General features: G+C 43.1%; 1 protein-coding gene across 3 annotated transcripts in view; it reads left to right on the forward strand.

Annotated features, from left to right (window-relative positions):
• The window catches only part of UNC80 (unc-80 homolog, NALCN channel complex subunit), a gene marked incomplete at both ends in the record, with an annotated part of 126,478 nt that overhangs the window by 60,771 nt on the left and 41,773 nt on the right, over positions 1-23,934 (forward strand). For 2 of the 3 annotated variants that reach the window (XM_082763920.1, XM_082763921.1), the window contains 13 exons: positions 3,574-3,674; positions 7,270-7,467; positions 9,531-9,638; positions 10,425-10,563; positions 15,334-15,515; positions 15,891-16,022; positions 16,998-17,184; positions 18,249-18,380; positions 18,909-19,052; positions 20,743-20,843; positions 21,716-21,802; positions 22,613-22,796; positions 23,479-23,573. In XM_082763920.1, the coding sequence (XP_082620046.1) occupies positions 3,574-3,674; positions 7,270-7,467; positions 9,531-9,638; positions 10,425-10,563; positions 15,334-15,515; positions 15,891-16,022; positions 16,998-17,184; positions 18,249-18,380; positions 18,909-19,052; positions 20,743-20,843; positions 21,716-21,802; positions 22,613-22,796; positions 23,479-23,573 (1,790 nt within the window). Of the gene's footprint in view, positions 1-1,873; positions 2,078-3,573; positions 3,675-7,269; positions 7,468-9,530; positions 9,639-10,424; positions 10,564-15,333; positions 15,516-15,890; positions 16,023-16,997; positions 17,185-18,248; positions 18,381-18,908; positions 19,053-20,742; positions 20,844-21,715; positions 21,803-22,612; positions 22,797-23,478; positions 23,574-23,934 lie in introns of all 3 variants that reach the window. The other variant, XM_082763919.1, reaches the window with a different exon arrangement.

The raw sequence follows: 23,934 nt of genomic DNA on the forward strand, positions 1-23,934 counted from the left end.
ACTATAGTAAGAAGGCTGACTCCTAAATATGTGAGAGCAAAAAAATGAGTTTGAAGTATTTTGGAATCTAAATAAATGCAAGATAATGTTTTAGTTAAAAATTACAATAATTACATTATTTTCTCTGGCCACAGCGTATTCTTCAGGGGATCTACCTGGGCCAAACATAACAGATGCAGAGGCATCTTCTGTAATTTATTCTTTCCTAGATAAGAAAATGTTGTTGTGTGACTGTAACTAAATTTTTCTTGCCTGCAGTGGCAGGTCTCTTTATCTCAACCTATTTGATGAGTACTAATCTGTTTCCTTTCATTTCTTTCTGAGTGTTAAAAACTTTGCTGTCATTGTTCACCCCAGGCGTGGCTTAACAGCTATCCAAAAGCTTCGGGTTTACTGTCTAGAATCTGCTCCAGGTAGGTCTGAAATATAGACACTAAATCTAGGTAGATGCAGGCTCTCAGAGGATCATACATACTATTTGGGTGCTAACGTGGGATTCTACAAACGTCGTGAAATAACAGTTACAAGACCTAAAATAGTTTGGCTTTCGGGTGAACTGAGCAGCTGTATAGAGGTTGATCTGAGCAGAATCCAACCAGTAGTGATTGCTAAGGAACTCAGCATGGCCACTTGGAGGGAGTTTCTCAGATCACTCGGCAGTGATTTGCCCAGCTGGTTCATGAGGAGTGAGGAGTATCTCTCAAAACCTATCCAGCTTTCTTCAGCCAGAGTGTTAGTCACTGGAAGTGGAGTGGGAATTGGGTTGAGGAGGAATTAGGGGCACTCCCAGGAGTAAAGGTGCGTTTGACTTATCCAGAAGCCAAAATGCAATTCTATTGAAATACTTTCTTACCCATGATATCCAAAAAGCTGTATCCTGTTCATTCTCAACAAGATGCCAAAAGGTGATCAATCACACATGGCCTTGCCTGATTAGATCTGCAGTGAAATGACTGGGTGTTGCAACATTTGGACTGACATGCTGCCATGTACTGCCTTTGAACTAAGAGGAGAATGAAAGTGCAAACAGTTGGTGCTTTGAACATTGAACCATTTCATGTCTGTGCTCATCAAAAATGCAGAGTGTCAATGGATGTTGTTAATGCCTGAAAGCTGCTGATTTGTCTGAAGGAGAGGATCTACGTGCTCCCGTTTCCTCTAAAGCATTCTAATGATGAAGAGTAACATGCAGAGAAATGGATTTATGCAAATCTTACTTCAAAGAAGTCATGTGTGCCAGCCTCATGAAGCAGACTACCCTTCTGCAGTCACACGTGCTGTATGAATAAATAGTTGATCCTACTGCAGAGCTCAGTGGGGTTTACAGAACCCAGGCCTACAAGAAAATAGGTTTGTCCATGGTGCCTTGTTCATGATTGGGATTCAGCCATCTATCCCTAGCAAGAGGTGATTCTGCACTAATGAAAACCCCAGAAGCTGACAAAGGAAACTGCAATTTACATCCATTGGGTGGATTCTGTTTCCTGGCAGGAATTGATTCAAAGTGGTGTGAATCGTAGTTTTTCCTTGTCCACTTTTTGGGTTTCTGTTAGAGCAGCTGACTCTACTTGCTGGTGGTTGAAGAAGGGCTAATTCCAAATACAGACAAGGCCTGAGGTGAGGTACCAGGTCTCCAGGAAAAGAGGTGCAGAACACATTTCCGTAAAGCATCTTTACTGCCTGATTGACAGAGCTGCATTGGCGGTGGCTTTGGAGGGAGCCTCTGGCCCCACATTCCCTGGGAGAAGAAAAGATGCTGCAATACAGGCTGGCAGCAGAGGGTTGGGTGGGAGGGGCGGGCCAGGATATATTTCTTTTTTTAAATGGGGAAAAATTAAGGGGAAAAAAGTCCTCTTTTATTCTTTTAATACAGTTCCCAGCAGGAAGATCAGGATAGGAGGCTCCCGCTTGCTCCAGATTAAAGGAACCCGCAGTTTCCGGGTGAAGAAGGGGGGTTCCCTTTCCAGCATTCGCCGGGCCGGCAGCCTAAAGAGCACCAAGTTATCACGGCAGGACTCAGAGTCTGAGAATGAGGAGCTGCAGCTGTCCCACAGCAGGGACACTGTCACTGATATAGGTAACTTAGACGAGTGGGTGGAAAGGGAGGGGACGAATAGTCAGGACCTAAACTCTTGATGTTATTGCAGCAGATCTAGAAATGACAAGACCCCCACCCCAACAGGCTAGAAAAAAACTAGGGTCCTCTTCATGGACTGCCTGAAGTAGGGCCTGGGAAGAACACGGTTCAAATCCTGCCTCTGGTGCCCTGGGTGCAGCATCAGCTCCGCGCACAGGTTGTCCATTTGGAGCGGTGTGTTAGAGCATGAACTCTTGGAATGCTGGTGTCTGCCAGCTGGATGCATGCTGGCTTTAGGGGAGCACATGCATGTGTGTATGTGCACATACACACACCCCTAAATCAGATGATGTAACGAATACCTGCGGTCATATGCATATATGATATTGTCTGTATCAACGGATAGGATATATATATGTACGCACATGGGCTTCGCGTTCTGTGTAGCACATGGTATCACAGGCATGTCATACAACATGCAATATATATGTTCCTATATGTAGAACATAACATGTGCGTGCTACATACTGTATTTCTACATATTGGCATATACATATATTTTTACAGTTTACAGATGCCTTCTTAGTCTTCAAAAGATGGATCCCAATATATTTATGTTATGGAAACCAGATGTGCATCCTATGAGAAAGAATCTCTGTCCCACTTGAACTAAGGGGGCTCCCTCTGCTAGGGGTGTTAATCAGAAACGAAGGTTTGGGTACATTTGGAGGAGAAGTAACGTCCCAAACTTTACAGTCAATTTTATGTTGACCAAAAGATGTGTGTTAGGTAAACGTGGAGAATGGGATTGCCTGGTCTGTAGTCGTGGGCAAGTCAAAGTTCACTTAACAAGAAGATAGGAAGGATTAACCACAGTTCATCCCCAGTATTGTTAGTATTATGGGAGGTCCATAGGTAATGAAATAGCTTCAGGAAACAGAGGTATTGGTGCAGTTCCCACATGAATATCTCCCTTGCCTGAGTTCTTCAGAACTAGTGTGCTAGAATCAGGATTTTTTTCCCCTTTCATCCCCGTAACGTTTGCAGTTTCCATGGGCACTTAGCAGTTACGTGGCCCACTGGCACTTCCAGTTGGATGCCACTTCTGGTTGGATTTTTGTTGGTATTTTTAAACACAGAGCCCAGTCAATGCAGATCACTACACCAACCATTTGCAGCATCTGAATGGTGCAAAGAATTTCTTTCTGATGTTTATTTGTTTGCCTTCTCCCCTTCCATTAAAGAAAAAAGTGTGGAGGTAGCAGTGTTTGCTGCTGACAAGATGGCCTGTCAGTCTGAATGGTTCTTGTAATTGTCAAGCCAGCATGATACCAGGACTGGGGAGGGGTGTCCAAACACAGTTTTTCCAGTGTGGCATATTCTGTGTACTGTGGTCTGTTTCCACAAGGCTGGCCTGGCTTACAAGTGCTGTCCCTAGGCTTTAAGCACATAGGGAGCAATAAAAACAACCACCTTTGGGTATTTTTCTTTTGAAGAAGGGAGCCCCTGGAGCGCAAGCGAACCTAGCATTGAGCCAGAGGTGCTGAGCAGCACAGGCACGGAGGAGAACTATCATCGGAACATGTCGTGGCTGCATGTAAGTATGTGTTGCTGGCTGTGCTCTCGAGGCTGATGTTTTCAGTAGGAAACCTTTGTGCTGACAATAACCAGCAACCAAACAACAGATCACAATCTGTGCTTTCTCTATGTAGCATCAAGGATCTCAAGTGTAAGTAAGCTGTGACCTTTGCAGAACTGGCTATTTGCCATTTCTAAAAGACTAAAAGCAGTAAGTTTCTTTCTTGCTACCTCTGTCCATTTCATATATTTAGTTTGTAATGGAAAAGGAGCTATTTCTCACTAGATGAGGTACTAACAGGCCAACTCGTGTTCTTACCCTGCCATCAGAGTGGTTCCAAAGAGAGCTTATCAATATGGTGATAGGTGCTTTATATGTAAGTATATGGTGAGGCAAGTGAGAAACAGCCATGCCGCTTCAGCTGAAAAATCCATCAGCTCAGTATCTTATCTCCATCGTGGCTGGGACTGGGCAGTAACAGAAAGAAAGCATGACCTGAGCTCCCAGCTTCGGGAAAGAAGGTATTTTAGAAGCTACTTGAGCTGGAGATTCTGTTGTGACCACTATGTTTACTAGCTACAGAAGATTTTTCAGTGGGGAACTTGTCTCACCCCTTTTTTGAATCAGTTTACGTATTTTTGTCACCGTTAAATCTAATGGCAATGAGTTTAGTTATATATCCTGTCGTGGTTTAACCCAGCCAGCAGCTAAACACCACACAGCCGTTCGCTCATACTCCCCCCTCCCTCTCTGGGATGGGGGAGAGAAATGGGAAAGTGAAGCCCGTGAGTTGAGATAAAGACAGTTTATTAAGACAGGAAAATAGTAACAACAATAATAATAACAATAATGATGATAATAGTACTACTACTACTAATGTGTACAAACAAGTGATGCACAATGCAATTGCTCACCACCCGCTGACCGATGCCCAGCCTAACCCCAAGCAGTCCAGCCCCCCTCCCCCCGGCTAGCCACCCCTATGTATTGTTTAGCATGATGACAGATGGTATGGAATACCCCTCTGGCTAGTTTGGGTCAGCTGTCCTGGGTCTGTCCCCTCCCAGTTCTTGCTGTATTCCCAGCCTGCCCATTGGCAGGACAGAGCAAGAAGCTGAGACATCCTTGGCTTGGTGTAAGCATTGCTCTGCAACCATTAAAACATTGGGGTGTTACAGCACTCTTCTCATCCTAAGCCAAAACATAGCATTCTACCAGCTACTAGGAAGAAAATTAACTCTGTCCTAACTGAAACCAGGACAACATCTTACAGGGAAAAATGCCTACTTTAGGAATTTTTTATTTGATTCCATTGATGCCTTCTACTGCCACATCTAACCCAGCAGGGCCTTGAGTAATTTTGACTATCTATCATGCAGGTAGCGTGGGCAAATCTAACGGTTCAGTCCACAGCCAAGGACTGTACAACTCTGTTGCTTCACAGTAGACCCACTGTGATGGTGCAGTACAGTCTCCACAGAGAAGCTGGATTGCCTGTGCACACACTAACTGTGTCTTGCATGTGTGTGCGAGGACTGATTCCTCCCAGAATTTCTTTTTGACTTCTGAGTTGCCTTTCCTGAGGGAAAGACAGCTGCCAAGAATGAGTCAATATCCTCCTCTTTCCCCCAGGTATTTCACATAGCCTGCTCTCAGCTGCCCTATTACTCCAGGATGTGGACAAGAACAGGCTTAATCCAGTACTGTGATGTCAGAAGCAGTTCCTGGTAGCTGTAATTTTTAGAAGAGGGTGGCAGGGCAGGGAGCTTGAATGTCCCGTTTTCCAAGCCAGTACTTGAATCCCTGGACTGTCTCCCTGCTTCTCTGTCACTACGCTAATGTTAGTGGTAATGACTACATTTAAATTGGAAATTCCAGTGAAAATTCCAGTGAACTAATCTGAGTATGTAGACATGAATGTGTACACTCCAAGGTGAATTACTAGAGAATAGTCAACTCCCTAACTAGCAGCTTAGGATAAGGCATGGTGCCTTTTCACAAAGCAGGGGGGTGTACGGACTCAGAAATATGAGGCATAAACTGAGCGGAACTTGAGCTGTTTTTCTCACTTTGTATGGTTAGCCTGCATATGAGAAAGGAAGATTTGAAAAATCACCTCTTCAAGTTAATGCCACGCAAGTACCAATATTGCATGAGAACCTTATTTTTTTATTTTTATTGGAAAGGTGTGGGTAGATGGTAACTAAAGCGGCAGCAAAACAAAAAGCTGTACTTTACAGTCATGAGCAAACCACTCAAAAGGATCACTGGATCCTGTTGCTTCTATGCATGCACCAGTATTTCTTCTATGGCAGCCCCAAGTGTGAAGTCCTCGCCTGTGTCAGTGTGCTGAAAATACAAGTTATAGCAGTGTACCAGAGGCTAGATAGAAGGCTATACAGTGCTGATCAGATTTTCTGTTCACAGATTGATACAACACTAGTGGCTTGACTTATTCCTGATGGACCCCAAAATAATGTGATGCCAGAACAGGCTGGCAAAGACAAGAATCATACATATGCCACTCAGATTTATCCTAAATTAAGCTCATGACTTTCCAAAAGCCTAAATGTCTGAGAGTGGAGAGTGATGTGGCTGTCTTTTGAGAGAGCAGGGAGACTGCAGTGGCACAGACAATAAATGCATGGAAAATGTGGGGTAGCCTCTTTCTGTTAGTTCTGGGTATTTCCACACTAGCTTGTGGGATGAAGAGGAAGGTTCATAAAGGCCAGTTGTGATCTACAATGTGAACAGCTTACAGATGCCAGGGGAAAAAAAAAAAAAGAAAAAAAAAGGAAACCCAGGGTGTTTTCCTCAGAGTGCTTCAAAGTGTCTGGTTTTGTGTGTGACATGAAGACCTGTGTACAGGTCTTAAACGCCTGAGTGCGCTCACTGAAGTGTAGACTTACCCAAGGCTGCTTTTAATTAATTAGTTTAGGGGCTAATAGTTGTGTTGCTGCAGCAAAGCAGGGTTCAGCATAGCTAAATGCCCAAATATTTATTCTTAGATGGGTTTTGCAGCTCCCTGCTGCCATATGGCACCACCACAAGAAACAGTAACTGAGACAGCTAACATAAAGCTAGGTTGGATGGGCCTACATGAGCACAGCAAGGGAAGCATACCGTAACCACTGGTGCAATTTATTCCTGATTGAAAGCATACTGAGACATTTCCTTTCCTTTTCATTGAAGGTGAACAGGTGAATTTGCTGGGTTTGCAGATTTGATGATGATTAAATAGTTGACAATTTCTAGTCTAAGCCCTCATCTTAGAGTGGTGATACAACAGCTTTTCTGAAGAGAACTGAAGAGAATGTTGTTTTCCTCAACCTTAATCTTGCTACTAGCTAAATATATGTATCTACACCAGCTCTGTCTCTTTGTCTGCTTTGTTAACACTGATATTTATTTAGCTGTGCCCAGTCAGTTTGTAAACTACTTGCAAGTACGGAGCTCAGCACAGACAGGCTTAACTTTTCAAAAGGCTGTGTTGAGCTTTTTGCCTTCCGGGCTAGGTTGTGGAAGTCAGCTTGACTATCCCTATCACTAGCTGTGCAGTTCTCTGTATAGCTCTCCTTTCTATAGGTAACTGTCCTCTTTTATTCCTTTCAAGGTTATGATCCTATTATGCAATCAGCAAAGTTTCATATGTACCCACATTGACTACTGTCACCCACACTGCTACCTCCATCACAGCCGGTCCTGTGCTCGCCTTGTCCGCGCCATCAAACTCCTCTATGGAGACACAGTGGACTCTCTCCGAGAAAACAGCACATTGAACAGTGCTGCAAGAGGCAAAAAGCAAAAGGAAGTGAGTATTTGGAAAAAGCAGACTGTTTCCATGTGTTTGTTTGTTTATTTATTTATTTATTTCTGGACAGGGCATAATTACCTTCAAGAACTGCATAATGCATTCAGACAGAGTACTTTCATGACAAAATGAACACAACGCTTTCCTAAACCCAGTCCTGCTTAAAAAGCTGTTGAATCATTTAGCACTATGGAAAGAATGTAATGTGTGTTGTTTGGGAAGAATGTTGATTGCTGATCAGCCCCTGGAGTCTAGTCCCTTTTTTTCTTGTTCCTTCTTGTCTGTTAAGAAGAATCATTCTTGAAATTCTTGTAAAATCTTGCATAACATTTCTTTTAGGTCTGAACTCTCAGATCGGTTCCAAGAGTTGCATTCATTAGTCTTTCATGTTATGCTGTCATTAGTGACACACTTTTAATGATCAGTTCTGCAAGGTAAACAAGATCGTACCCTTTTTGCCATAGGAGTGGCGCCTTTATCTTCACTGGAAATAGATTTGTGCTTTCAGTAAAATGCCCACAGAGGTACCAAATGAATAATGTCAATGTCTAGTAAATACTTTCATAGTCTTCATCGCAGAAGACAGATGACAATTATTCTGAGTACCTGTAATGGTGGAGTCATCCAACTGCTTAGCAGTAACATTGAAAGCAGAAGTGTTCAGGAAACTCTCATCAAGATTTCAGTTGGGTAAAGAGGCTATCATCCATATTAGTGGATGTAGAAGTTATGAGACAAGTTTAAAACGTTTCTTCATCAACCAGCAGATTGTTTGTTTCCTGCCAAGTTAGAATTTGAAGGGTATCTTTATGGAACAAAGCACAGAGCACATGAAACAAGAGATAATGATTCTGCTTTCCTGGAAAGAGTTACCCCCATATAATCCCTCTGGCACAGAAAAAGCAGTGTATCAATTAGGTATTAAGGAAGAGAGACAGTTGCTTTCTCCACAGAAAGCAGGCTTGAGATGAGCAGCTGGCAGCATTCATGAAAGGTAGCAAAAGAACACTGTTACTGTGTATTGTTTCATCTCCAGCTTTGAATTGCAAAGCAGTGTCATGTATGTTTCATCATCCTTCCAACCGTCATGGCCATTAAGCAACAGCAAGGAAAAAAGAGTTTGGGAGGCAATAAGGTTTCCTCCAAACATGTCCCGTGTTTGTACAGACCTCGCTGCAGAAGAGCGATCGATCACATTAGTATCTTACATACCTGTAGGCCTCCTCTGTTCCTCTTGCTCTGGTATACCTGAAGTGCTGTCATTCTCTGGCTGCCTGGGTACCGTTTCCAGTTATCTGGGTTCCAGAGGAGCCTCTCCTTTACTCTCATAGTTTGCAGTATGAAAGGTTGGAGGCAGCTGCACTATGCAGGTCTGGCTGTGTGTGTTCCATGGGGCTCGTGAGCCCCTTGATAAATGAGAGACCCTGTTTTAATCAACAGACCATCAGCTTGAGGAGAAAAGTCTATGGAAACCTGCCATTCTGGGAAAGGTCCCTGGTTTTGTGGATGATGAACACAAACAGGATCTGTCCTTGTCACTGTCATTGGCAATCTGTTAGGGACATCTCTCAGGCTGGCATGAGCTCAAGTCTTGAAGCGAGTTGTCACACGCTTTCTGAGGAACAAGAAAAGATAAGCATAGCTAAGAGGAATTTTGAAGTTGTATGCAGCAAATGGCTGAGTTGGATTTTTGGGGGGAAGCTGTGGACTTTGTACCTCTTAGTGCTAAAAGGGCTGTTCACCTAAAATACTTGGTTGTACCACCTGTGAAGATTACACAAAGCATATTCACATTCATGATTTGGTTCACAGGCCACAGCTTTAAGCTTTTAATGTGAAAAGAGATGTTAAAAAGAGAAGAAAATGGGACAAGATATACCATCTCATTCACTGATACCAGGCATGTTGCTAGCACTGGAGAAGGCTTTGTACTGCACCTCTGGTACTGGGCAGCTAGTACATGGAAATTTCTTTTATCTGTGATCTCACTTTCTAAATTTTGGGAAATCAAAATGTGAACTCGACTTTCTTTTTTGTGTTTTTTTTTTTTTTTTTCCTTTCAGTGCTCAGACAAGTCATGCCTCAGAACTCCATCCCTAAAAAAGAGAGTGATCGATATCAACTTGGAAGGGAAGAAGGACTCTGGAATGTTAAAATATATCAGGCACCAGGTACTGACTGAGCCATATGCTGGTTGGGGAGATTGCTACATAAATGTCAGCTCAAACTGCAGCAGGAAGGAAAATACGTATGGATCTTTAAGCCTGTGTGAAGGAAAGAATTGTCGTTGCTGAATATTGATTAATTCAGCCCTGCATGTTTTCCCCAGCTGGGTAATGCTAAATTTAAGCCTCTTGAGGTAACTCTTGTCAAAAAAAGTCCTTTAAACTTGTAGCTCCATTAAATGGTAATCAGCATCTCTGGATTCCCATGGAGATAAGTGCATCAAGATTGGGGATACAAAAAATAAAAATGAATCCACAAATACATTTAGAAACCACCTGCCAGTGTACAGCAGTAGTTTCCTATGTTCTTTCTTGTTCCATGTTCCTGAAGAAGCAATGGGCTGTTCACAGGCCTTTTCTTGGTTGTCTGTGGGATTTTCATGGGTATATACCACTGTTTGTCCATCACCTTGGAAGAGTTTTGCTTGCTTTTTGTCCTCTTTGTCCATGCTTTGTTGACATACGTCACTAGCATCAGAGATGGAACTAGCTTGCAAACACTGCTGTTTTAGTGTAGGCTAAAAGCAACATTTTTCTGTGGAACATTATCTGAAATGGCTGAAACTAGAAGCAATCAGTGAGTAATGTGCAGTCCAAAACTAGGGTGTGTTTTTTTTTTGTTGTTGTTGTTTTTTAAATTTTACTGAGTGTATTGTTCACTGGGGATAGATTATACAGCTCAGCTGTAAGGCACAGCTTTTTTTTGTTGTCATTTGTTTTTTCTTTCCCCAGGTAATGAGCCTCTCCCCTGCACCTTTGTCACTGCTAATCAAAGCAGCTCCTATCCTTACAGAAGAGATGTATGGGGACATACAGCCTGCAGCATGGGAGCTTCTTCTCAGTGTGGATGAGCACATGGCTGGAGCAGCAGGTAAGGGAACCAAATCAGTTAGTGTGGCTAGCCAGACAGATCAACTCACAGCAGGTCACAGGGCCTTGCAAGACAGCTTTCTAGTGGAGGAAGTCTTAATGACACCAAGGATTTCCTGATGGCTGTTTGGTTTTCATAGACCACATACTTTTGTGCTCTGTATAAAAGAGGTGGTCAGAAGGAAGACAGAAGGAAGACAATCTGCACAGCCCTGGTTGCGGTTGATGATAAGAGAAATTATATTGGTGATTTGTGTCTCTAGGGTTTCTAGGCAGAGGAAACAGTGATATAATCTGGCCAGAGTTTACTGAAGTATTTGGTATGTTGCCTCATGGAAATTGTTAGTACCATTTGAGAGCTGCTGCAAAAACTAGGAAATGGAATGGAAGTGGAACTGTCACAGCTACTTCTGCTGTGCTGAGAGAAAAATTCTCCTGTTGCATGGAAACAGCAGTGTTTCTTAATGGGTAGTCATATGGTATGGCATTTAAATTTTACATTCCCTCTTGGTATTAGATTGTGCAGATATTTGCTGATGGCACATAACTGAGAGGCATTTTTAAGACTGAAGAACATCAGAATATCACATATAGTGTGTTACCTTGGAAAAGCAACTCCAAAAAGGGGATGAAATCTCTTACTACAAAATGTACGATTGTCTTTACAAACTAGCAGTGAATTTTCTGTTATGAGTTTGGATCTTTTCCCATGGAACTGATAGACATGCAGAGGAGTTCAGAGTGTGTATCAGTTGGCCACAGGATGACTGTGAGTTACCAAGCAGAATTCAGATGTGGAAGCAATAAATGCTTCCACAAAGGTATTTTTTTGGAGATAAAAAGTATTGGTGCTGTTGTAAATCATATCATACAATTACCTAGAGCACAGCACATTCGGGCACAATTCCAGTCACTGAAGAAAGAGACATTTGCATGGACAGGTACAATGAAAGACTGTGAGGACAGGAGGAAGAATGAAGAATCTATATGATAAGGGTATTTATTTAATTGATTGAGGTGAAGACTGAGAGGCAATACACTTGCTTTGCATAAATACAGTAGACCTGGCAAGGAGGAAGAAATGTATAAGCCATGGTAGCATAAAGAGGAGTATGACTTCTTTCAGCTGGAAAACAAGATTTCTAACCACTAGGAAAGAGAGCAAATGCACTCAGGTTCAATAGTTTGTGAAAGGAATTAGATATGTGACTTGGGAGGTCCCTTCTAGTTTTATTGTCCTGTCAGATGTTCAGAGATCATGGGCCACAACCCTAGAAACAGTGAACATGGCTCAAATGCAAGACACAGATTTCTTAAACAAACCACAAATTAAAGCAATTAAATACATATCTGAGCCAGTCTCCCACAAATTTCAAATTCTACCTTTCTCTTCCCCCAGCACCCACCCAAGGGAATATCTTAAATACTACTGTCTTCCACACATTTGTACACCTGAGGGAGCCATAACAGATGTTTTTACAATGGAGATTAAATTATGGGTATTTTTATCAAAAGCTGCTGGCCATGCAAGAGCTTTGAAGTGTTCTCAGACTTCTCTCCTTTCTCCCTCACACTTCCATCTAGCTTACCAGTCCTTTGTTTTCCACAGGCAGCAATAAATTCTGCCCTGAAGTCCATTGTTTGAATCTGCATTCAGTGTTCTTCATCAGTTCTGGTTTCTTCACTTTCTATCTGCTCCTCGACTACACAGTGCACTTCTTCAGCCCATGGGCCTTCTCTGTGCTCTTCCCTTTCCCTTTGCGTTTCCCAGGTGTATTGGGTCTGGCCGGGATGGAGTTAGCTTTCCTCATTACAGCCCCTATAGTGCTGTGCCTTGCATTTGTGGCTAGAACAGTGCTGATGACACATAAATTTCGCCTACTGTTCAGCAGTGCTCTCACAGTACCAAGGCTGTCTCTCCAACCCTCTGCCTCCAGCAAAGTCACCAACCAAGCTGGGGGTGGTCAAAAGGTTGGGAGGGGACACAGCCAGGACAGCTGACATAAACTGACCAAAAGGTCTGTTATTCCATATCATTCGATGTTGTGCTCAGCAGTAAAAGCTAAAAGAAGGGAGGAGGAAGCAGGGAACATTCATTATGAAGGCATTTGTTTTCTGAAGCAACAGCCATGAGGCTGTGCTTCCCAGAAAGTGGCTGGACATCACCTGCTTATGGGGAGTAGAGAATACATCTTTTTTTCTTTTAGCTACCACATGCAGCCTTTATTTTTCTCTCATTAAAGAGCTTTTATCTCAGTGAGAGACCAGACAAAGCTAACCCACTGCAGTCCTCTTTAGTGCCTCAGATGCCCGCCAAGCTATGCTCTCACTCCCCCTCCTCAGCAAGGCAAGGGTAGAAAATAACAGAGGAAAAAAAATGAGGGTCAAGATAAGGATGGAGTTTGCTCACTAGTTACTGTCACAGGCAAAAGAGACTTGCATTGTGGAAGATTAACTTATTTTACTGCCATTTAATAACAGATTAGGATACCGAGAACTGCAAACACCTCCCCACTTCCCCCTTCTTTCTAGACTCATCTTCACTCCTGGTTCTTCTACATCCTCCTCCTCCCTGAACAGTGCAGGAGGATGGGGAATTGAGTTGACATCAGTTCATAACACTTTGCTGCTCTTCCCCTGCTCCAGCATGGGATCCCTCCCATGGGCTGCCGTCCTTCATGAGCTGCCCCAACACGGGTCCTTCCACGAGCTGCAGTTCTTCAAGAACTGCCCCAGGAGGGGTCTGTACCACAAGGTGCAGTCCTTCAGGAACGGACTGCTCCAGCGTGGGCTCCTCTCCGCAGGCTGCAGGGGGGCAGCCTGCATCACTAAGGTTTTCCCCTCGGGTTGCAGGGGGAACTTTAGCTTTGATGCCTGGAGCACTCCTTCCTCCTTCGCTTGATCATGGGGTCTGCAGGGTTGTTTTTCTCCTGTTATTTCTCAATCTTCTCTTTTGCAGCTGCTGCACAGCATTTTTTTCCCTTTTAAATACATTTTCACAGGGGCTTAACCAGCTCACGGGCTCAGCTTTGGCCAGCAGCAGCTGCATCTGGGATCCAGCTGGAACTGGCCCTGTCCAACACAGGGGCAGCCTCTGGTCTCTTCTCACAGAGACCACACTGCAGCCCCCCCGCTACCAACGCCTCACCATGTAAACCCAATACATGGGGCCAAATGTGCAAACAGGAATAGAGAGCGGCAAAATAAAGAGAAACAAGCTGCCTGAGGCTGCACTCCTTTCTCCCCCTTCAGCTCCTTTCTCGAGGAATATTCTTTTTCCTGTATCAAAACCTTACTCGGGCTCACAGAGAAGGTAATAAAGCTTTGCTGCTCTTTCTGAGGAGTGCTGGCTGGCTGCTCCTCTAATACAGCCTGTTAGATACATCTGGCTCCTTTTCCCCTCCGTGAAGGGAGGATTAAAATCCATTTGAGGGTCTGTAGGTAGCTGTCCTGTTAGCAAGAGTAATTTCAGCCCCAGCATAAATCAGTCATCAAGGGCAGACCTGAACACTCACAATATTTCTATCCCCAAGCTGGGTAAAAGAAACTTCTGTGTTACTGGACAACAGCACCATCTACTGACCCCATTCCAGGATGTATTTATTTTCTGGGGGTATGGAAAGCTTTCAGCATGAGCTCACACTTTCACATCAGCCCTACAAAGACCCGACATAGATGCAGTTAAAACAGTGAAGAGCAGAACGTTCTCTGAGGTGGTGAAACAGGAGGGGCCCTGCAGATTTGGAGCATGATGCTGGAGCAGAACCAGGAGCCTCTGCAGTGCAAGGCAGGACCTAAGCAGTCAAAGGGCAGCTGTGTCCTTCATGTGTCCTGACTGCCTCCCATTAGCACAGCTCTCATGCCTTGCACCTTCTGAATAAGTGGTGAGGCAAACAAGATGGCAAATGTCCTCCTTCTGCTGTGGGGAGGAATTGTCACCAAGTCTAGACAAATTGCCTCCAGTCTTTCTGTGGTAAGCTAGTTGTCCTACAAAGAAGCCGTGGGTGCTGACACCCACAAAACTCCCACAGCAGCACTGCACTGTTCCTTTGGTTCCTGCTCAGTGCCCCTCAGATACACATCTAAATTAATTGGCCTCCACAAGGCTGGAGTTGGGCTATGCCTGTTTATATTCAAATATGCTTTAAAGAAGTAACTATGGGCCAGTTCAACTTCTGTTGTGCTGTCTTCCATTGGGATCTTGTCCTTTGCTTCCCAATATATAGCAACTCAATTTTGTCTTTGAGCAGATTGCAGTCATTGCATGGTGCTTAGCTAGCTAAGAACCTTTGTTTTTGTTTTTATCCCATGAAAATAGACAAGTGAGCCTTCTGTTGGGCCACTGCCTCCTGCACTGAGGGAAAGGCTGAGCTCTTAAACCGGTCTTTACTAACCATCACAGAAGGCACTCGGAAATAAAATTTTAGAAAGCCAAACTGAATTAGTCCTGCTATTCAGGAGCTGCTTCTTACTTTAAACCACTCGTGACTGAGATGTTAGTGAGAAGAGCAAAGCTGTATTTTATTTTAAAAGCAGGTTTGACAGAACTTTTAAAAAACATTGCACAGATAATGCTGCAAGGTTCCAAAAGGTAGAATCACACATGCTTGGTTTCATGAAGCAGTACAATTTTTGCTAAGCCTGGTAGACTGCTGATCTTATTTTTGGAGCCAAAGTTTCTTTCTGGTGGGAGTTTATACAGCTGCAAAATTTCCTGCCAGATAAACACAGTAATAAGCAAAACAGATGATCAGATGTTCTCTCCCTGCAGCTGCCATGTTCCTGCTGTGTGCTGTGAAAGTGCCAGAGGCTGTTTCTGACATGCTGATGTCCGAATTTCATCACCCAGAGACAGTGCAAAGACTGAATGCCATTCTCAAATTTCACACTCTCTGGAGGTTTAGATATCAAGTCTGGCCAAGGATGGAAGAAGGAGCACAACAGATCTTTAAGGTAGATAGGACACATGAAACACAACGTTGCCATGTGTGGTTTGTCTTCTGGGGTAGACGTGTTGTGACATGCTGCCATGAAATTGCCTCAAAATCAGTTTAGAGAAAGAAATCATCATGTAAGTCACACCAGAGGGGGAGATGATGTGTAGAACTCCTGTTTAAAAATGGGAGAAGCATAATGGGGTCAAGATAAACACCAGAGAAAGAAAGAAATCTGTCTGTTGTACAGTCTTACGTTGTAGTGAAATGCAGAGTTGGGAATACTTTGCAGAGGTAATTAATGTCTTGGGTACTTGTACTCGTATTTAATTAGCACTACAGACATTAATATTAGTATGCTGTCATACAAAATGTCTTTTATGGCTTTGTTTAGATCCCTCCTCCAAGTATAAACTTCACTTTGCCTTCCCCCGTCCTGGGGATGCCATCTGTGCCAATGTTTGATCCCCCCTGGGTTCCTCAGTGCAGCGGGAGTGTGCAAGACCCTATAAATGAAGACCAGTCGGTAAGCAGAGATATCTGGGACCGCCAGACATAAGCAGATCTGTATCCCCCAATGTAAGGACAGGAACTTACTGGAGCGGGTCCAGAGGAGGCCACGAGGATGCTCAGATGGCTGGAGCACCTCTCCTATGAAGACAGGCTGGGAGAGTTGGGGTTGTTCAGCTTGGAGAAAAGAATGCTCCAGTGAGACCTTATAGCAGTCTTCCAGTCCCTACAGGGGGTCTACAGGAAAGCAGGAGAGGGGCTATATGTCAGCGAGTCTAGTGACAGGACAGGGAGTAATGGCTTTTAGCTAAAAGAGGGGAGATAAAGACTAGACATTAAGAAATTCTTTGCTATGAACGTGGTGAGGCACTGGCCCAGGTTGCCCAGAGAAGCTGTGGATGCCCAATCCCTGGTAGTGCTCAAGGCCAGGCTGGATGGGGCTTTGAGGAGCCTGATCTGGTGGGAGGCATTGCTGCCCCTGGCAACAGGCTGGAACTGGATGATCTTTAAGGTCCCTTCCAACCCAAACCCTTCTATGATTCTATATCATGAGGGTGAGTATTGCTGTTTCTCAGTAAGGGCATGGAGGGAACTAAAACCAAAAGATGTGGCCTAAACTGAGTTTTCTTGTCATCATTCTACATGAGCATAAGGCTTTTCTGTCTGTTTGTTCAGTGGGGCACTGTACTGTATAACACATGCCTGTGAGAGACAGTAAGTCAGATCTTAGGAGCAGACAGCTGTTATCTCCCCAAAGAATTAGTTCACTTGAACTGTCTGACAGTTTCCTATGTGCCAGTTTGTGTGTTCCTCATGGGAGAGGTTGGCACCAAGGCTTGTTATAGACATAGCACCTGGTACAACTAGAGCTGTTTTGATTTGTATTTACAAACTGAGTTGCTGAATGTCACTGAGGACCCTAGTGAAAAACCTAGGATGCGTGCATCTTAACCAACAGCTTCAGGCTGTACTTCTCTTTTCTTCCTGACAGAAGTCCTTTTCAGCCAGAGCAGTGTCACGTTCCCATCAGCGAGCAGAGCACATCCTAAAAAACCTGCAGCAGGAGGAAGAGAAGAAGCGCCTGGGTCGGGAAGCCAGTCTCATTACAGCCATCCCCATCACTCAGGAGGCCTGCTATGAGCCAACCTGCACACCGAGCTCAGAGCAGGAAGAAGAAGGTGTGCTCCAGGGCCAGGAAAAGCCTTCCAGGAACCAGGGAGCACCTGCCACCAACATACAGCACTGCTTGGGGATGTGACAACCAGGAAAATCATTAATGCTAGGAAATTCCTTGCCTTGGTGTGCTCACCACCTCAGAGCATGCGCAAGTACTACCACAGTTTAATACCTCTGTAAAGGTGGTGAGCAGCCACACTCATTTGTTGAAGGGTCTAAGTGACTGAGAAAAAATCATAAATAAAAAATAAATGCAAAACCTGAGATATATTGAACACTCACTGTGTCCCGAGCCCCGCTTACCCCTTTCCCCCTCAGCCAGAATCAATGTAACTTCAGAGCTCTTAATATATCAAAGCTCCCAGCATTTTGGGAGGTCTGATTTTAACACAGTGAGAATATGGGACAAAAAGAATGATTTTTTTTCTTAACTTTAATCCATTGATAATTAAAAGGTGGGAGTATTTGGCGGTATTTGTCCTAAGACACGTAGCTTAAGACAGAGTGAACTGCCTCCAGAATTTTCTGTCTTTATAGTATCTAGAGGGGAGGGTCTAGATGACCAGCTCAAACTCATTACTAAAGTTTCAGATGGTTAAAGTTACATGGCATGAGTTGTGCCCTGAAAACTTAGTCTATGGGTGAGGATTTTCAAGCTAAGAGAGCACAAAGATGTCACTGAAGTCATTACAAGGCATATGCAATTAGGTAATTACACTGGTGTTTGGATCTATACATACATTGGGAAGTATGTGAGCAGAATTCACAATTCTTAGGAAAAACTAAGCACCACCAACCATGGTGGATAATAGGATGTAGATGAAGAGAAGCAAGTTAAAATGTGACTCACCAAAGCACTGAACACTCCTATGGAGCAATATTGAGCTGTTTCTCAAAGCATGAGCAAATTGCCTACCTGCTCTTTATAGATTTGAAATTGTTCCTTCTGAGTGTTACCTGACTTGAAATTTCAATGTGCCAGTTTGGTTGCAAGTGCTCTCCTTCAGAAAGCTCCCTAAAGTCTGTCAGCTAGATCTCGATTGACATTTCCCATTCTCTTTGTCAGTAGAAGAAGTTGCCAACCTGGCCTCCCGCCGTCTCTCTGTGAGTCCTTCCTGCACCTCCAGTACATCTCATAGGAACTATTCCTTCCGCCGTGGCTCTGTCTGGTCAGTGCGCTCAGCAGTCAGTGCAGAAGGTGGGTTGACTTCGCTTTGGAGTATACTTTCCTAGGATTTCACTCATTGGAAGCCTTTCCTGCTAACCTTTAAAGCTGATGGCATTTTCTTTTGCTGAATGTATTCTCAGGCTTGAACTCTTTATAATAAATTACTGCCATGCATTATTTTATTCATTCTTCCTGTCACAATGTCCTCCCTTACTTTTCATGTTTCATTTTCACTGAGTCATGCCTTGGAGACCATATTGGCCAAAAAACGGTAATGAAATGAGATTTCATAAAAAAGGAAAATGTAATGTCTAGAAGAAAAGAAATATAAATTAGTAAAGATAATATCGACAATAAAAATTCTTGATCAAGAAGTTTACTGGAGATGCTGTTTCTTCTTGGAGATGAACAGTAAAGCTGCTGTGCTTGCACAGTGACCAGGCAGCCTATCATTTTTTTCCGTTTGTTCAGCACCTAACATAAATTTTTATCTGACCTGCCTGTGCAGTGTCACAGCTTATCATGGACACTTACCTTCTACTCTTCTTACTGCTCCAGATGAAGAACACACTACAGAGCATACGCCGAACCATCACATGCCACAACCACCTCAGGCTGTGTTTCCAGCATGCATCTGTGCAGCAGTGCTCCCCATTGTCCATCTGATGGAAGACGGAGAAGTCCGGGAGGATGGAGTAGCTGGTACTGACCTAGATTACACTTCAAGTGATTCTTGCCTAGGAGTGGCAGAACCTGCCAGCACTTAAAATATTTTCATTTGTTAGGTCCCATAACTAAAGTGGGAACAGGTGTAATAGTACCTTGTATTTGCTCATAGTTCATGTTTCCTATTAGTAGAATGTTATAAGTGTATATATTTGTTACAAAGCTTATGAATAACATTTTCAGTCCTCACAAACTAGTTCCAAATGGGTGGAAAACATAAATGTGATCTTGTAGGCTCTTTTTCTTCTTTGCTCAGGGTTTCCAATGATATTTGCTATCTTTTGGGACCCTGAAAAGGCTTCCAGTTCAAGAAGCATGTTGGGAAGCTGCAAAAGATCTAGCAAGGGGATACCAGGACAGTAAGAGGCCTAAAACTGGTGTTCTGTGAGGAGTGATTGTGGAAACTGGGCTTGTTTTGTGTAATGAAAAGGAAACGGAGAAACTACCACACAGATTGCAGCTTGTGAGGTTCAGGATGCAAATTAGGAAAGAACTTGTCTACCAGGAGCATAGTTCAGTCTCCATCTCCATCCATCTCCTTCCACAGCAGCTATCAACCCTTGGCTAGACAAAGCTGTGGTTGACATAATCTGGTGTTGGTGACAGTCTTGCTCCAAGCAGGGCTTGGACTAGAGACGTCCTGAAGCCTATTCCCACCAATATTTCTTTGATCCAATGACAAGTGGAAATCCAGCTGTACACAGTTCTAACATTTTGTTTACGGTCTGTGATGTATTTGTAAAGTAATAATAGGTTCTTCTGTATTTGTTTCTCTTAAATGTTTATAGATGGTGGACTGTTGCTCTTCCTTTCTTATCACCCATCATGATGGCTGATTGCACACTTAACTTTCTGTCACATTCTTTATTCCGTTTTGGGTGGGTGTAGCCAGCCACCTAAATAATATGTCATTTTGTGACAAAGAACTGAGCACTGAAAACAAAACAATGAATAATTCTCAGCTGTTGTTAATCTTCACAGGGCTATGATTAATTACACTTTGGGGAGTTGATCATCAACATAATCCCCTGCCGACTATCTAATACTATCCATTAATAACAGATAAAGTCACTCAGTGAATCACCATGAGGTGGCGTTTCCATGCATGAAGAAAAGTATATATATATATATATTATTTCTTTTTAATTGACATATTTGCCCATATGGAGTTGTGAATCCAAGCAGTTATTTCTTTATTATTTTTCTGACTACAGAGCTGAAGTGATTCCTATCCTATCATCAGAATTTAGGAAAGGCAGCAATAGGACAAGAGGCAATGACCAGACACTGAAACGCAGGAATTTCCACACAAACATGCATAAGAACTTCTTTACAATGTAAAAGAATTTCTCCTTCTCTGGAGAAATTCAGGACCTGCCTAGATGCTTTCCTGCTCAACCTACTGTAGGAAACCTGTTTTTAGCAGGGGGGTTGGACTTGATGATCGCCAGAGGTCCCTTCCAACCCCTACAATTCTGTTATTAGACTTTTTTTCAAATGACTGCAGTGGTGAACAGGAATCCTAGTGCCTCAAAGCAGCTCCTGTGTATTTCAGTACAAAAATGCTAATCGTAATAGAAGGTTAGGAACATTTGCATCTAAGTGCACCATTTCAAGGCTTTTCTAAGGGAGAGAGTTCTGACTGTGTTTTCTTTCTGTTTTACAGTAAGTGCTGTTGCTCAGCAGGTCCTGTGGAACTGCTTAATTGAAGACCCCTCTACAGTCCTGCGCCATTTCCTTGAGAAGCTCACAATAAGCAACCGACAGGTAAACTCCTCTTCTCCCCATTGGCCTTGTACATCGCTTAGAGCAGGGGAGAACAGCTGCAAGCAAAATACCTCTGTGGGTAGTATCTGGAGAAGAACATCTGCAATTATAATGTGCCTCAAAGTCTTTTAGGCCATATCATCAGTTGGCTTCAGGCACTGTCCACTGATGTAAATGTGGCACAGCTCATTTACCCCTGCTAAGGATGTGACTTGCTCTGAGCCTAGCCATGAACAGATGCTTAGTGAAGCACAACCCCTTCTATCAAAAACAGGCCATATTACCTTCACCCATGCCATCCTGTTCGTTTTTTTCTCAAAGGTCTCATGGCCTTGTCTCTCTGTTTGTCTGTCCTTGGCTGACAGTGAAACTCTTTCCCTTCTACCTGCCTTCCTCCCCACCTTAAGAAATTAATTAGTCTGCATTAAAGAAAGCAGCTTCTAAAAGAAGGAGTGTTAGATTCTGCCCTGATCTCCTACCCAGCAACCACAGTTACTGAGTTGAGCTGTGCTAGATTTCACAGTGTCTCAGCAAGATTATCTAGGCAGCCATTTGTTGTGGTAAGCAAGAATTAGTATTATTACAGGGAGAGGGGAGTGCAGAATCAGGATGCTACAGTCAGGACAAATGGCAGTAGGAGGTATTGGCCTCTTTAAAATGAAATATAAGGATGTTGACCCGGGTGCTGTGCCCTGAGTCTTATTTTGGGAAATGTAGGAATGGTCACAAGCATAGAGTGCCACTTCACGCACCAACAGACAGAACTGAACAAAGGGATGCAGAAAAATGGGAGGTAACAAAGCTGGGGAAGACAAGTGGAGAAATCTATTTTCCATTTTGTGATGGAAAGAAAACATTTGCTCTTCTTTTAGGATGAGCTGATGTATATGTTAAGGAAGCTTTTGTTGAACATTGGGGACTTCCCTGCGCAGACATCTCATATCCTCTTTAACTATTTGGTGAGTAGCTTGTGAGTAAATTGTGCAGCTCATAATCTCACCTCTATCTGCATGTGTCATAAAAAGTTAATGCCACAATCTGCAAAGAAAAAAATGCTCTGTGTCTTTTCATTTATGTTTCCTATCTGCTTCTGGCTGTAGATGCAAAATACCGGGCTTACATCAGCTTTTTATTCCTTATAGGAAGAGGAACCTTTACCTTTTTATTAAACCTCTAGACTTCCTGTCGTGAATTTCTGAGCTAAATCATAGATGCTGAGTTGTAAAGCAATAGGAGGGTCACAATGCTGGAAACCTTTAATTATTTTACTTAATTTTCATTCAGAAAATGCTTTGCTTTTGGACAGTCCCTTTGGAATAAAACTAGGAGCTTCTTTTATGATTGTGGAAAATGCATTTGCTGCAGTTCTTTCAGTTAAGAGATGAAAAAACAGACAAGATGTATGCTGCTCCAGGAGCCTTCCAGTGTTTGTCAGGTGTCTATGTGGCAGCACATCAGAGCATAAGGCAAAGAAGTCTCTTATTGCAGATGTTCTCCCTTTTCCTCATCTACAATGTCTTTTAAGGCTGGGCTGTAATTGCCCTTTTTGTCCCCACTCCCCATCTTCTATATAAAAAAAAAAAAAAAAAAAAAAAAAAGGAAGAATAGTAGAGGCAGATTGTTCTGCAGTATGTGTAAACTTTCAGGATCTAAGTTTAATGAATTTACCCCGAGTGAAGAAAGGCAGAAGAATCATGATCTTGTTCTGTGTTTATACAATGCCCTGCACAGTTAGAATACATATTACCTGGTACTCTTATTACCTGCAGGTGGGATTGATCATGTATTTTGTACGCACTCCATGTGAATGGGGCATGGATGCCATTTCTGCAACACTGACCTTCCTTTGGGAAGTGGTGGGTTATGTTGAAGGCCTTTTTTTCAAGGATCTCAAACAGACTATGAAGAAGGAACAGTGTGAAGTGAAACTGCTGGTGACTGCCTCAATGCCAGGTATAAGAAAAGAGTCTTTACATCTACTACACTTCCAAGTTTACAACCGCCCTCTACCAATAGGGAGATCTGTCAGAACTGGATCAGACCTGCTACAAATGGCTGCATTTTCTAAGTCAGTTTTCCTTCAGTTGAGGATTCAGTCAGTAAATTCCACCTCTCATTCCTTGAGATTCAGAAAACGGCTTTAAGAGCTCTGAAAGAAGCAAACAGAAGGTGAATGAGAACAGGTATTTCAACATGGGGCTTTGTGCCAGTTGGGCTGTGAAAGACTGGCAGGAAGATCCTTTTAGGACTGTACCATTCAGACTCAGTTTGATTTAATGCAACCTATCATTTAAATCTCAAGAAAGCCCAAGAAGGGTGTGCTGTGAGCCTAGGACTTCATGAGTAAGCAAGAGATTTCTTGCTGAAAAACAGATTTGACCTTTTATGCCTGTTCCTTCCCCAGAGTTGATTTGCTGCTAAAGTCACCAGCTCTATGTTTTAGGAACAGATCGATGTCTCATGTACTGTAGAAGTACGAGACTGTGCTAACATTGCATAATGTATTCCAGGCAGGACTGACGTTGTCTGTCTGCCCAGGAATGAATTTTAAATATTGCTTATCCTATATGGGCAGTCTTTTGAGACTGAAGTAAGTAAAAGCCCAGGAAGAGTACCTCTACTTTTCTTCTTTTAGGCACAAAGACCCTTGTCGTACATGGACAGAATGAGTGCGACATCCCAACTCAGTTACCAGTCCATGAGGACACACAGTTTGAAGCCCTTCTGAAGGTAGGATTGAGTTTTCGAACTGGACAAACTGCTCAATAGTACATTTACCTGACATACCTGTATGCCAGCAATACATTCTGCCTAATCTTCCTGGTTCAGTGTCAGGGGAGACACGTTGTTGTGACAGGCAGTTCTGTCTTCTTATGAGGAGAGCTTGGTTGCAAGAAAACAGAATCCCATATTAAAGGGCAATAGAAACACCCTGACCTCATAGCCAGCCAAAGCCCCACAAATGCAAGTACATTTGAATACAATGCATCTTGTTGGGTATTTGCTGTATATCATCCCTGGATAAATACATAAATCATTGAAATTTTGGTTTTATCAACACTAAACAGGATGATCAGGATTAGAAAGAGCA

Source organism: Aythya marila (genome assembly GCF_965140915.1).
Source record: "Aythya marila genome assembly, chromosome: 6".
Lineage (NCBI taxonomy): Eukaryota > Metazoa > Chordata > Aves > Anseriformes > Anatidae > Aythya > Aythya marila.